Genomic DNA, 13,978 nt, shown 5'->3' with positions numbered 1-13,978 from the left:
CCACAACTTAAAGCCGTCCTCCTTTAGAGGAACCCCTGGGGAGGAGAGCAGCGTACCACTGCTTTATCCATCCTTCCTCCTCCTCTCAAGAGGTGAATTCCCCTCCCCAAGTGTAGCTGTCAAGCTGGCACGGGAAGATTTAACATTCACACTTCCAGTTCCTTCACTGACTGGCTACATGGCCTTGGACGAGTCACCTCTTCATGCTTCCATTTACCCATTTGCAATTTGGATAGAACTGATTAGTTTTGCAGGGATTAATTAATGGTTGTAAAGTGCTTTTGGAATCCAGGGATGAAAGATATTATGTACATAGTAATTTTTCTTCTGGCTGATAAGCTATTATTAAAGCAAGTTGGAAGCTTATTTCCATCCTTTCCCATAGAGCTCTCGCACTGGCAGCTTTTTTTTCATGGCTGCTTCCAGCATTGGGTTTGGATATGATAAACCTGAAAAAATTGCCATGTTTTTTTCGAGTCATAAGAGCTTCTTGCCCAGTGAACATAATGAGTGCAGTTCTCCTTTAAGTAACAGAGTCAGGAAAATGAAAGCTGTAAATCATGGAGAATCAGTAATCCGATAGTATGGCTTAACACCAAAGAAGCAGCCTACAGCCAGGCATTGTTATTGGATTACTGTAAAACTGTTTAAAGGTGCCTTACTATTTCTCCGTGTCAGATTAAAATCTGTATGTTGATACCAGCTCATCTGTTTCTGATAAGTGGGTCCTCTGCCCCCCAGATAAGTAATATTTTCCTGTTCAAAGTGCAGGGAATCCAACAGCAGTTGTTTGCTTAGTGTGACTGTGCACATGAAAGAATGGTCAGCATCCCCACTCATACACTGACACCTGTTAGAAGGTAGAAGTGTTTCCATACAAATGTTTATAGCCTGCTTCTAAAGGGATTTATGCAAAATAGAAGTTGTAATAGCCTGTTGTTTTTTACTGTTGTTGAAGTGTCTGTTTTGAGAGAGCTGTTGAAAGTCTGGAATATATCCACAATTTCTCCTAAGGGGTGTGTTTGAAAACACAGGCTAACTTTTAAAGTTCACATGGGACAGGCAAAGGAAGGATGGCTATGATTCATCATGACTTTTAAAAACTGTACATCAATCCTTGAGTTATAATTTCCATCATGTTTTTGCTCTTCCCTTTTCCTTTCCAGGGAGTGAAGCTGATTTTAGCTCTTCAAGCAGCACGGGCAGCATTTCAGCTCCTGAAGTCCATATGTCTGCTGCTGGGAGCAAAAGAGCCTCTTTTTCTCGCAAGTAAGCAAAGCAATTTATCTTATACTATTAGTGCTGCTTAGTAGAAGGACGTGCTAATCCACCAGTTATATCTTTTAAAACATTTTGGACTGCAGTGTGTTCTCTGATAGTACAGACAATTAGAATCTGTGATCTAGGAGAGAACAAATATGATGTATTTGGAGAATATAAACTATGATACAGTAGGATTATGTGACCAACAACAGTTTTGTTCATAACATACCTTTGAGAACCTTTGAGATAAAAAAATGTTTAGCATAGAAAGGGGAAACAACTGGTTGTGTGCTTAATTAAGTGCAACCATTCCAACCAATTAACCTTAACCTTCTGGTCACATCGCTTTGTTTTCCTGCTGTGACAAATTGTCAGCTCACCACACACCTTACAGAGTCATGATATCATCTGGTGAAAGAAAAAAGTTGATGCTTGTGTCTTTAATGCTTGTTTCTAAATATCAAGTCCCATCCCTTCACATTAATGGGTATAAAAATACATATTTCTTGAAAGCTATTAAAATACCTTTGATTAAATATTTCTCCAAGTTGCCTCCACATCACATGTCTGATACAAACCTAGACACCTTGTAGGATCTGAATTGTTTTGGCTGGACCATATTGTGCGGTGCCTTACATAATCCCTGATGCTTGCAGTCTTTTTGAGCAGTCAGGGCAGGTTAAAATTGACAAGACAAGATTCCTGCTCTTTATGGAATCACAAGACTGAAGCTGGCAACGAGAGTGGAGGGACAGCATGATTCCCATATTTTCAAGTCACATGAGCTCATCCATGATCATAACAGACCCAGTATGCAGGGATTGGTATCATAATGCCTAAGTGAAAGAGCATCTGATCTGTATCATGGTACCGGTACACAAATAAACAGCACTTTACCTCTGTTCATGCTGCATTTACCCTCTGCAACAGAGGGGTTTTGTGTTTAAATCCTAGTGTAATAACTACATGATTAAATCCAAATCTTCGTTATTTCTTACTAGCAGCATGACCTCTTGTTGTAACTTTAAATATTCCAAGCAAGACACCAGTCTTAATTTGTTCCGAAGTAATGCATAACGTTCCTTCAAATGCATGTCTTGGAACATTCGGGTATGTGCAAATTCAGGCTTGCAAAAAAAAATAAATACCATACGGGGCAAAGAAAATGGAAATAGTCCTTTCCTGTCACTTTTAATTGTTTTTAAATGTTTGCCTTCGCTCTGTTTAAGAATTTTAAAAAAGCAGTTGGACTTAATTGTGTCACATTGAATGCTGCAGCATTTCAGTGATGTCATAACCACACTCCTGTGTTTTATTGTAAGCTAGTTATAAAGTCACCCAAACCACAGCACTGCCATGCTGGCTTGCAGCACTGCCACGCAACCATCTGTTCCATATAAAGTGTTCATTTTCAGAAGAGGGAGGAAACCAGGTCAGACAATTTTAAGAGGAAAGGATTTTTGCTTCATGATTTCTGTGATATTTTCATTGATGTGTTGGATCCTTCTCATTTTTTGGCTGGATTTCTTTTCTTTCTGTTTCTTTGGAAACGTGTTTTTACTTTTTGTTAGTTTAAAGGAGCAGCTTCCATGGGGGAGAGTGGTGGTGACATTTCATGAAAGTAGGTAGGAATGTTTCCAGGCTAAAATGTAATCTTGTAAACCGTTTCCAGAATGTCACAGGTCCTTGCCAGATGCCTGGGTCTTGGACAGCACTGATGGGAGTTGCTTTAAAGTGCAAATAATGGATAGTTCAGAATGTTTTATTAAGACTGGGGAGGGACAGATATGAGAGGGACTTGGAGGAAGCAGCTGAGTTGTCTTGAAGCTCTCCAGGTACTGAGCCTTTGGGACTATTTCAGAATTCCTTCAGTCAGGGTAAGACCATATCTAAGTACATCAATAGCTGGCAGTAACAGTTGAAGTACTCTGTGCCAAAAGGGCAAAGGAACCAAAACTTCTTTCCATTGGCCACTATGACCTCTCAGGCCACCTGCTAAGGATAATGACAGAAATCTTGCCACGTGTTGTAATTGGTCCCCAAGGACAAGGGTCCTGCTACAAGCCTAATTGGAGAAGGGTCAAATCAGAGTCTCTTGGAAATACCGTATTAGACTGCAGTCTTCTAATTACTTGAATGTAGGCCAGAAAACTTAAATGTGCAGCTTGCTAACTTAAATGGGTGTAGTGGGAATGAGAAGAGTAGGGTGGAGTCAGTGGAAACAAAAACCTTAAGTATAGAAAGGTAGATCGTGTAGTTTTCTCTAAACCATCTGATTCTGACTAACCACTTCATGGTGGTAGTGAAAGATGCATGGTACCTGGAGGTGCTAAGGGCACATCTACACTGCAGTTGGAGGTGTAATTTTCAGTTCATGTACATGTTCACGTGCTAAAAACAGCAGTACAGTTGTGGTAGCATGTTAGACTATCTGCCCCAGGTAAAATCCTGTCTGAGACGCTAGGCATGTACATGGGAGGCTAGTCTGACCCACCACCAACACCCCCAAGGCTATGCTGCTATTTTCAATGTGCTAGCTTGATCAAACCTAGCAAGGGCATGTCTCCTTGGGCTGGAATTTACCCCTCCAGCTCCAGTGTAGATGGATCCTAAGACCTACTTTCTTCCCACCTGATCTTATTTATGTTGTAGAGCATCATGGGGTGACCTTATAGCAGGACACGCTGTGAGTTGCATGGTACAGTATAACCCAACAAACCTTACTCTTTGGTTTGCCTTCAGTCGTGGCCCTCATGGACGGAATAATGGATCTTCATCATACAAGTCTGGAGCCAGCCCACCTGCTTCTCGTGAGAAGGACCTTTTGTCAGTCCTGTGCAGAAATCAGTTGAGTCCTGTTAACTTCAATCAGAATTGTGGGGCTTCTTCAGCCAGTAGCAGTAACTCAGGTTCATATAAGGGAAGTGATAGCAGCCCAGTTATGAGGCAAGTGCTTGTTCCTTCTTTCCAGTTTTAATTCTGTTATCTTGTCCTCTCCATTCTGTACTGTGGGATCAGTCCTCTGGTCTGGAGAACAAAACATCTTGCACCTCAGTGTAGATTGACAGTGTAGATTGATTGGGGTATTGGTAAAGGGGCACTCAGAAACACACTCCATCCCATTTTCCTTCCACCATGGAAGCTTGATCACCTCAGTATCACAAGATATATGGCTTCCACTAGCCTAAAGACTATATCAACCAGTTCTTCTTTGAGTGATTGCTTATGTCCATTCCACTATAGGTGAGTGCACGCCTCCGTGCATGCTTCCTGGAACTTTTTTCCCCTTAGCAGACCCTGTAGGGCCAGCCCCCTGGAGTCCCGCAAACATGCCGCGGCATATGAGGCACTGCCAGCCCTACGCCCCCTCAGTTCCTGCTTTCCGCCCGTGATGGTTGTTGGAACTAGCCTTGCTCTCTGCAAGTACTATTCTCCTTGTTTGAACTTTTGTTATTCTAAGTAGTTTAGTTAGTTTTAAGTAGTTTTTAAGTGATTGTTAAGTGTAGTTAGATAAGCAAGTCCCTGAGGGGACTTAGAGCGGCCGGGCTATGCCCCGGTCGCCGGGATACAAGTTGTGTGCCTCCTGCAGGAAGGCTTTCCTGCTCAGCAACCCCCATGATTGGTGCCTTAAGTGCTTGGGGGAAGTGCACAGTAAAGAAAAATGCAAGATCTGCAGGGCTTTTAAACCGAGGACGCAGAAGGACCGAGAAATCTGGTTAAAAGCCCTGCTCATAGAGGCAGCCCTCCGTCCGGCGTCTGAGCCGGCCCACTCCACCTCGGTGTAGAGTGCACCGCCGGCACTGACCGCAACTCGGCACCGAGCAACATCACTGGTGCAGAAGAGGAAGAAGCAACGAGTGGAGCGCGGACACTCCCCTGCGCCATCAGTACGGGCAGGGTTGAGTGCGGAGATGCACCGAACCCAGCCCTTCGAGTCTTCTCCGGTGCCTGCATCTCCGAGCAGGGAGCCTCCCCTGACTCCTGGGAGTGGGAGAGTGCCCCTGCCGAAGCCATCGACACGGGAGGCTTTTCAGGCGGCAAGAGCCTTGTTGGCCTTGTCTACACCACCTCCGTCCCCCCCTTTGCCTCCCCTCCACCGAGGGAGGAAGGGGCCAGTGTCTGGGGGCAAACCCACGTTGGGTCCCCCCAAAGGGCGGTGGAGATCCCCGGTACAGGGAGGAAGATCTCCCACCAGACGGCCTCTGGGGGTAGAGCAGGGACGCTCCCCCAGCAGTCCCAGGTTGGTGTCGTCAAGCTGGCCTGCTTTGACTCAGGACATGGAGTCCCCCTCTCGATGCCGACGTCAATCCCTGGCACCGGAGACAGCTCATGCCAGGAGGCGGCACTGGTCGAGGTCTGCCAGGCGGCGCTTGGACAGCTCCCACTCCAGATCCCCGGCACCGAGGAGTTGCCTGCATCGAGGCGGTGCAGAACACGGTCACCATCGGAGGACCCAGCACCGAGGAGTTCGCCCGCACCGAGATGGCGCAGAACCCGGTCGCCATCCAAGGGCTCAGCACCGCAGACTTCGGAGCGGCGCCAGTCTCGGTCACCGAAAGGCAAGCAGCACCGCAAGTCATCGGTACCGAGACGACTCTCTGGTACCCCGAGCTCTTCTCATTTTGATGGTGTGCCTGAGGGTGGTGCCCCGACTGCTCTCCTGGATCTGCCTCGCTCCTTCCTAGACAGGTTAAGGCCCTTCTATCCTGAATGGGCAAAGATCATGTTGGACCGCTGGGTCCTTGGGATAGTCTCAGGGAGCTATGCCCTATAGCTTACATCTACCCCCCAACAACCCTCCCCCTACGTCCCTCTTCAGGGACCCCTCTCACGAACAACTCCTGTTGCAGGAAGTGGACACCCTCCTCAACATAGGAGAGATGGAAATGGTCCTTCAAGACAAAAGGGGGAAGGGGTTCTATTCAACGTTCTTCCTCATCCCTAACGCGAAGAGCAGTCTGAGACCCATATTAGACCTGCATCGTCTAAACAAATATGTCAAACGACTCAGGTTTCGCATGGTTTCCCTAGCCTCCATAATCCCTTCCCTGGATCCAGGAGACTGGTATGCCGCCCTCGACCTCAAGGACACATAATTTCATGTGTCTATCCTACCCAGCCACAGGCGCTTTCTTCGCTTCTCGGTGGCTGGCTCCCACTACCAATTTACAGCCCTACCCTTTGGCCTCTCTTCAGCTCTAGGGGTGTTCACCAAATGCATGGCGGTAGTGGCTGCCCACCTGAGACGAAAGAGTGTGCAAATTTTTCCTTACCTGGACGATTGGCTGATGAGGGGCAGGTCCAGGTCCCAAATGCAGGAGAGCATGACCCTGACTTGCTCCACGTGCAGCAGGCTGGAACTGCTCATAAATGAGCAGAAGTCCACACTAATCCCAGTGCAACGTATAGAATTTATTGGGGCCACCCTGGACTCCTCTCAGGCCAGAGCCTTCCTGCCTCAGCCACGTTTTGAGGCGATGGTCTCTATCATCTCCCAGCTGCACCGATGTCCTACGACAACAGCCAGGCACTACATACAGCTGTTAGGCCATATGGCGGCCTGCACGTACATAGTGAGACTAGCTCGCCTGAGGCTCAGACCGCACTCAGGCGTGGTTGGCCTGGTATATGTGCTGAGCAGAAACCCACTGGATCGGGTGGTCACAGTTCCCCTGCTCGTCCTAGCTCCCTAAACTGTGGAGGTCTCCCAGAGCAGAGTTGAAGGGCATTCCATTCAGGGAGCTGGTCCTGTCGGTCACCCTAATCTCCAACGCCTTGGATGTGTGATGGGGAGCTCACATCAGCACCAACCTAAACACTCAAGGGCTCTGTCTGTGGGACCTTACCATGAGGCACGATTTCCACTTGACTGCTTCTCACCTCCCAGGAGTGAGGAACGATGAGGCGGATCACCTCAGCAGATCGTTTCTACCCCGCCACAACTGGTCATTGCACCCAGAGGTAGTGACTATGATCTTCCAGAAGTGGGGTGTTCCCCAACTGGACTTATTCACGTCGGCCTGGAACGTGAAGTGCCTGAGGTTCTGCTTGCTCCGGGGTCGTGAGACAGTCGATTTCCGATGCATTCCTCATTAACTGGACGGGGACCCTCATGTACGCGTTCCTGCCCATTCCGCTCCCGCCCAAGGTCCTGCTGAAAATAAAGAGGGACAGGGCGGACGTTATACTCATCGCTCTGGCCTGGCCGAGACAGCACTGCTTCAGCATGCTGCTGGACCTTTCCATCGCCCCACCCATGGAGCTCCTGAGGCAGCACGACCTTCTCTCCCAGGACCATGGTCGCCTGTGCGCCCAGACCTGGACTCCCTGCACCTCACGGCCTGGAGGCTCTGTGGCTGACGGAGCGAAAGAGAGCCTACTCGGTGCAGATCCAAAAAGTCCTGCTGGGCAGCAGGAAACCTTCTACACAGGTCGTGTATCGAGCTAAGTGGAAACAGTTTACATCTTGGGCGGAGTCCTGGGGCATTCCGTCCAGCCTCTCACCTGTACAGGCGATCCTGGAGTACCTGCTCCAGCTAAAGCTCCAGGGTCTGGCTCTGGCCTCGTTGAAGGTTCACCTGGCGGCCATTTCGGTCTTCTTTCACCACTAGAAGAGAGATCCTTGTTCTCCCATCCCATGTTGGTCAGGTTCCTCAAGGAGGTGGAGAGGCTTTATCTGCAGGTCCGGTGCCTCTCTGGGATCTCAACCTGGTCCTCTCGAGACCATGGAGCCCCCCTTTGAACCCATGGCTTCATGCCCCTTGCTCATGCTTTCATGGAAGGTAGCCTTTCTGATGGCCATTACCTCGGCTAGGAGGGTCTCCAAGATTAAGGCCTTGACCTCGGAACCCCCTTGTACAGTATTTTATAAGGATAAGGTGCAGTTGAGGCCACATCCAGCCTTCCTGCCCAAGGTGGTTTCCCAATTTCATTGTAACCAAGATATTTTTCTCCCCATGTTTTTTCCCAAACCGCACGGTTCGGAGGAGGAGAGGAGATGGCATTCGCTGGATGTGAGACGAGCCCTGGCCTTCTACATTGAGTATACAAAGCCATTCTGGAAATCGATGCAGCTCTTTGTTGCAGTGGCCGACCGGATGAAAGGCTCACCTGTCTCCACCCAACGCATCTCCTCGTGGATTACATCATGCATCAGGTTCTGCTACGAGCAGGCAAAGGTGCCGCTTCCGGGAACCGTCACAGCGCACTCAACCAGAGCTCAAGCCTCGTCTACAGCCTTCCTGGCGAGAGTGCCCCTGCAAGACATCTGCAAAGCTGCCACCTGGTTGTTGGTGCATACCTTCACATCCCACTATGCCATCGTCCATCAGGCGAGAAAGGACGCGGGATTTGGCAGAGCCATGCTGAGGGCAGCTCACCGGTAACTCCAACCCACCTTCAAGGTACTGCTTGTTAGTCATCTATAGTGGAATGGACATGAGCAATCACTTGAAGGAGAAAACAAGGTTACTTACCAGTAACTGATGTTCTTCGAGATGTGTTGCTCATGTCCATTCCACAACCCACCCCTCATCCCCGCTGCTGGAGTTGGCAGAAAGAAGGAACTGAGGGGGCATTGGGCTGGCAGTGCCTCATATACTACGGCATGTGCGCGGAACTCCAGGGGGCACCAGAGCTGGCCCTATTGGGTCTGCTAAGGGGAAGAAGGTTCTGGGAACTGTGCACGGAGGCGTGCACTCACCTATAGTGGAATGGACACAAGCAACATATCTCGAAGAACATCAGTTACTGGTAAGTAACCTTGTTATTTCACTTCCAAGTCAGATGGTTTCATGTGGTTTAGTGCTGTTTGCTCTTTGTTTAATTTTGCAGCTGTTTCTCACACCGAATTCCCATTGATTAAAGAGGAAGTTGAGTGTGGAGTGGATGCAGAAGTTACTCTCCACTTGGGCTAGATCCACAATGGGATTTAGGTACCTAACTTATACTTTAGGTGGCTAAGTTCAAAATTTAGATCTTGAAATATGCCTGCTTAGCTGCTGCCTAACCCTGTAGGCGCCTGCATTCCCCCTGTGTGTGCGGCTACGTGTGCATGCGTACACTGAAGGCTAGATCACAAAATGGACTCATCCACAAGCTGTTGCTATTGTAATATCCTTTCAACTAATACAGTCAACTTAATTAACTGTCTGCTTCCTGCTGAATTCCTAACAACATCATAGTACGCTGCCTTGTCTGTATTAGTGTGGTGTCAGGCATCTCTACCAGTGACCTCACTGTACACTTGTAGAAAACACACCCTATTTTAAATGAAGGAATGTCAAGGTATTTGAAAGTCAAGGATCTACTCTGCTAGAATTGCACTGAGCCCAAGTACAGTAAATAGCAGAATTCTTATTGTAGCTGCAAACTGACAAATGCCTCAAGCACTATGATTTACCAGACAAAGTTGCTAATGTTTACTGTGACATACCCAAATTGAGTCCTGGGTAAACTCAACTTTGTGCCAGATTGGTGTGGAATCTTTCCTTTCTTAGGAAGGTAAAGAGTAGCAAGAATAACACTGTTTTTTTTTGTTTTAGACGATCGCTGAGATATACTTGTGGTGAGAATCATGGCATTAAAGCACCAAATCCAGAGCAGTATTTGACCCCACTGCAGCAGAAAGAAGTTACAGTGAGACATCTAAAAACAAAACTGAAGGAATCTGAGGGCAAACTTCAAGAAAGGTACATTTACTCCCAAAAAGCAATTTGGGGAGAAATGAGATTGATTCAGCAGTTTCCATTAGGGAAAAAACCCTGAAGTTCTTACTCCCTTCTTGATTGCAGTGAGTTTTGACTAAAGAGCTTAGAATTTGGCCATATCTGATTAAATTAAATTGTTTACAGCCATTTCAGGTTTCATAACCCATTCCATGAATGCATACAGTCCAGTTAACTTATGGAAAGGAGCCAGTGATCTCCTTTGAACCTGAACTGTTTTGAAGGGATAAATTTTTAAGTTCGTCTGATATTGCACCAATAACTTTTGCACATGCAAATGTTGATGCCTGCAGACTTGTAGCTGCATTTTCAGGGACTGGCTTTGCGAGTGGCTCAATCTGTTAACTGCAGTCATGCCCAAAGAGTGTATTTCTGCAAATATGAGAAGTTACTGCAAAATGTCTTCTCTTGTTCTAAACCTTTTTATAACAAAAAATTCTCTCCCTTGACAGCAAAATCTCTTCCTGCCTGGTTGTGCTTTTGTTTTTCTCACAATAGTACTATGTAGTGATGTTCTGCAGAAGAGCAACTGCTTAGATTACACAACAACAGGTGTTTCTTTAGTTGGGAGGTGTATGTTTTGGGTCTAAATAATGAGAGACACTGTGCAATGGGTGAGGAGAGATTTGAGTGAAGTGGAATTTTACATACATCTCTCTCCCCAAAACGAAAGGTGTGGCATAGATCACCTGTCAGGCTGCCTCTGGAGCTTGCTTTGTAGCCTCTACATGTGTGGTTATGTCAGTGATTCCACTTAGCAGTGGACCAACTTACCTTGCCACCCATTGCCCTCATGTTATACCTCTGCCAGTCCACTGTGAAACTACACCACCTTTTTGCAGTAGTTGTATGTCCTCACCATCCCTATGTGATGGAACGTCTCTGAATGCTTTAATTGACCAAAGAACAGAAGTTTTACAGTGAGTTTGCTTTTGCTACAGGGAAACAGAAACAGAAGAGCTCAAATCTCAGCTGGCTCGCATGAGGGAAGACTGGATTGAAGAGGAGTGTCATCGAGTGGAAGCGCAGCTGGCCTTGAAAGAAGCAAGAAAGGAGATCAAACAACTCAAGCAGGTTATTGAAACTATGAAAAACAGCTTGGCTGAGAAAGACAAAGGGATTCAGAAGTATTTCATAGACATAAATATCCAAAACAAGAAACTGGAGTCCTTGCTTCAGAGCATGGAGGTGGCTCAGAGTGGCTCTCTGAGGGATGAGCAGTGTCTAGAGTATACATGTGAGTCACCTGGTAAGTCTTTAAGTCCAAGTACAACATATTCCAAAATGGTGGACAGCCTAGTTATGGAGGACCAAGACATAGTGGACAGTAGGCTGTTGCTCAGCGATGACCTGGCTAATGGGACTGACTTTTTTGAAGAGATTATTCTGGCCACTACACCTGAATCTGGTGATCCAGCCCTCTTCGATTCCACTGCTGGGCCCTCTGCCCTAAACCAAAATGCACTTGAAAGAGTCCTTGCTGAAAAACTAACATGCTCACAGGCAGAGGAGGAGAGCGACAATAGCATGATGATGGAACAGGCCATTCAGACTGATGTGGTGCCATATAGCCCGGATGTGGAACAGCTCGTTCAGAACATATTCAGATCCCAAGATATCAGTCCTATGAGCCCATTTGCTTCCTTAAAGAGATTGGGTGGATTTCCTGCTGGATGCGTCAGTGAATCAGCTTTGCTACTGGATCTAAATCCAAGTGATCCAAATTCTGCCATCCTTTTGTCTCCCATGGATTCTCCAGGTAGCAAGGGGAATTGGAGTGTTAGTGAAAACCGTGCTATGAAGGAACTGGACTTTACAGCCTCTCATGATGAAACATTCAGAAATGTCATTACTGTCTCTCAGGCAGGCATCAGGAAAAGATACTGGAGCAGCAGTTTCTTTGTAGATCTTTTGGCTGTAGCAGCACCCATTGTACCAACAGTAATGTGGGTGTTTGGCACTCAGAGAGGAGGAACGAATCCTATCTATAACATCAGCGCACTGCTTCGTGGCTGTTGCCTGGTGGCGCTGCACTCTCTGCGCCATGCTCCTTTTAGTACCAAAATCTAAGTGCGCTGTCCAGTACTTTGCCAGTTGGCTGGGTTGGTGGGTGAAGAATCACAATAGACCATAAAAGTGTGTGTGTATAATGGCAGAGTCTGTCTTTTTGCTCCTGAATATTTGATTTGCACTATTTTTAGTTGGAAACATGTTCATTGTTTGAAACTGAAGGAAGGCTACGTGACATGGCGACTTGGTCCTACTAAGTGTACCACTCGTGTACTTTAGAAAGCATGCTGTCGCTTTTCATTTGTAGGCTGATGTATTGATTCTTATACTAAAAGCTCATACTTCCAAGGCAGCTTCGGGCATGTATTGTATGTCTGTCTGGCGTAGTGCTCTTGTAAAATATATAATTGCCCTAGCATTCCACTGCTCTTGTGTGTACAAGGGGACTATAACCAAAAATGCATTCATGTAGGTTGTTGAGCATCTTGAATCTGCTATGTTTGATAAATATGGGTGAATACATTTTATGAATATTATTTTAAAGTCTTAAATGAACTCTTATTGTAATCTGCTAGTCAGTCAAACCATGTGAAAGGCCGTCTTTGAGTGTATTGTGAATTAACTTATTTTTTGCTTATTTAATTGTGTTTTATTGGAAACACCGTTTATAATCACAAATTACAGTAAAGCATGTTAAAAGTATGAATTACTGTTTTATTTTAGCAGAACTCTCACCTGCAAAAAGCTATTTAAAAAAGTAATGCGGCTTTAAGGTTGAAATTTTACACACAGGCGGCAGGAGCCCAGTGACTGGCATAGGGTACTTGTGGATTGGCATTGTTACAATAACTTGGTTATTGCTCCCAGAGCAGATAGTGATCTAGAGATGAAGTGCTCTGTTTTCAGTCACCAGTCCCACAAGCCATCAAATCCACCCTTCCACCTATTTTGTATCATTGTGGACTAGGTTAATTTTAATCCTTTAACATATTTAGAATTTGGCCCAATACAGTTGCTCTGGGAACCGATATCTTTGAATTTCTGTACTCTAAGGCATGTAAAATCTCCTCCCTTAATTTTAGATTCCTGTATGTCTTTGCATTGCTTCTTTAACTACTTTAAAAAAAAAAAAAAAAAAAAAAAAAAAAGCCAGTGGGACCTAATGAAATGAGTTTAGTTGACTAGTCAGTCTTTTGAACACATGCTTTAACACTTGCACGCTGCCATATGAATGCGAGTGTGTTGCATGTGTACATCAAAATGCAAATTCTGTGCGCCCCTTTGTACACAACTGGAATTGCATGTGCAGATCCTAGAGAAGTAGCATTGTCTGGTGGATAAAACAAATGGAATGAGACAGTCAGATTCTATGCCTGGCTTTCTGCAGGTTCTTGTAGTGAGACCCTAAGACATTTAACCTCACTGTTCTCCAGTTTTTCTTTTTTGTAAAGTGTAACAACACTTCCCTACGCCACCTACTTCAAAGGGGTACTGCAAGGTGTGACTACCGATGTTCATGATGTGCACCTCTGCAAAGCCCACAGTTTTGTTTTTTAAAAGCTGTTTTAGTTATGCAGGAGTTGGCGCAGTCATGCCTACTGAAAACCAAACACTAGGATTGGTGCTTAGCAAGACGCAGATGTCAAGCAGCATTTTATCAAGCCAAAATTTCACATTGGGGCTGAGAAACAGCATGGGAAATTTCACAGGTAATTTTTAGAGGCATTTCTGAGTACCTGTCCAGGTGCTCAAACAAAGTGATTTGTTTACCCTAAGATTCTAACCAAGCAGAACAATAATTCCTGACTCCTTAGCTATAAGAATGTACTACAATGAGACTCATGCTTTATTCACAGGGTGATGTAAGAGTATAGAACCGCTTATAAGCCAAACTCCCTGGTCCAAAGAGCGTGGTCTAACAGGCAAGAAAACTAAACAGTTCTGATACAGGAGGTTGTAGTGAGGTCAGGACTTCACAG

The 13,978-nt window shown here is 46.0% G+C and overlaps 1 protein-coding gene across 4 annotated transcripts in view; it reads left to right on the top strand.

The window, feature by feature from the left end:
- Positions 1–12,701, top strand: part of SYBU (syntabulin) — a 60,468-nt gene extending 47,767 nt beyond the window's left edge. For 2 of the 4 annotated variants that reach the window (XM_067537406.1, XM_067537403.1), the window contains 4 exons: positions 1,167–1,269; positions 4,006–4,209; positions 9,807–9,953; positions 10,931–12,701. In XM_067537406.1, coding sequence (XP_067393507.1) covers positions 1,167–1,269; positions 4,006–4,209; positions 9,807–9,953; positions 10,931–12,059 — 1,583 coding nt within the window. In that variant the 3' untranslated portion in view covers positions 12,060–12,701. The remainder of the gene's footprint in view (positions 1–1,166; positions 1,270–4,005; positions 4,210–9,806; positions 9,954–10,930) is intronic. The other 2 variants (XM_067537404.1, XM_067537405.1) reach the window with 2 other exon arrangements.
- Positions 12,702–13,978: the final 1,277 nt, after the last annotated feature.

Source organism: Emydura macquarii, unplaced genomic scaffold, assembly GCF_026122565.2.
Source record: "Emydura macquarii macquarii isolate MOO-44397 ecotype Brisbane River unplaced genomic scaffold, CSIRO-AGI_Emac_v2 contig_383, whole genome shotgun sequence".
Classification (NCBI taxonomy): domain Eukaryota; kingdom Metazoa; phylum Chordata; order Testudines; family Chelidae; genus Emydura; species Emydura macquarii.
The sequence above is the reverse complement of the archived record's forward strand: the minus strand, read 5'-3'. Positions and strand labels throughout refer to the sequence as shown.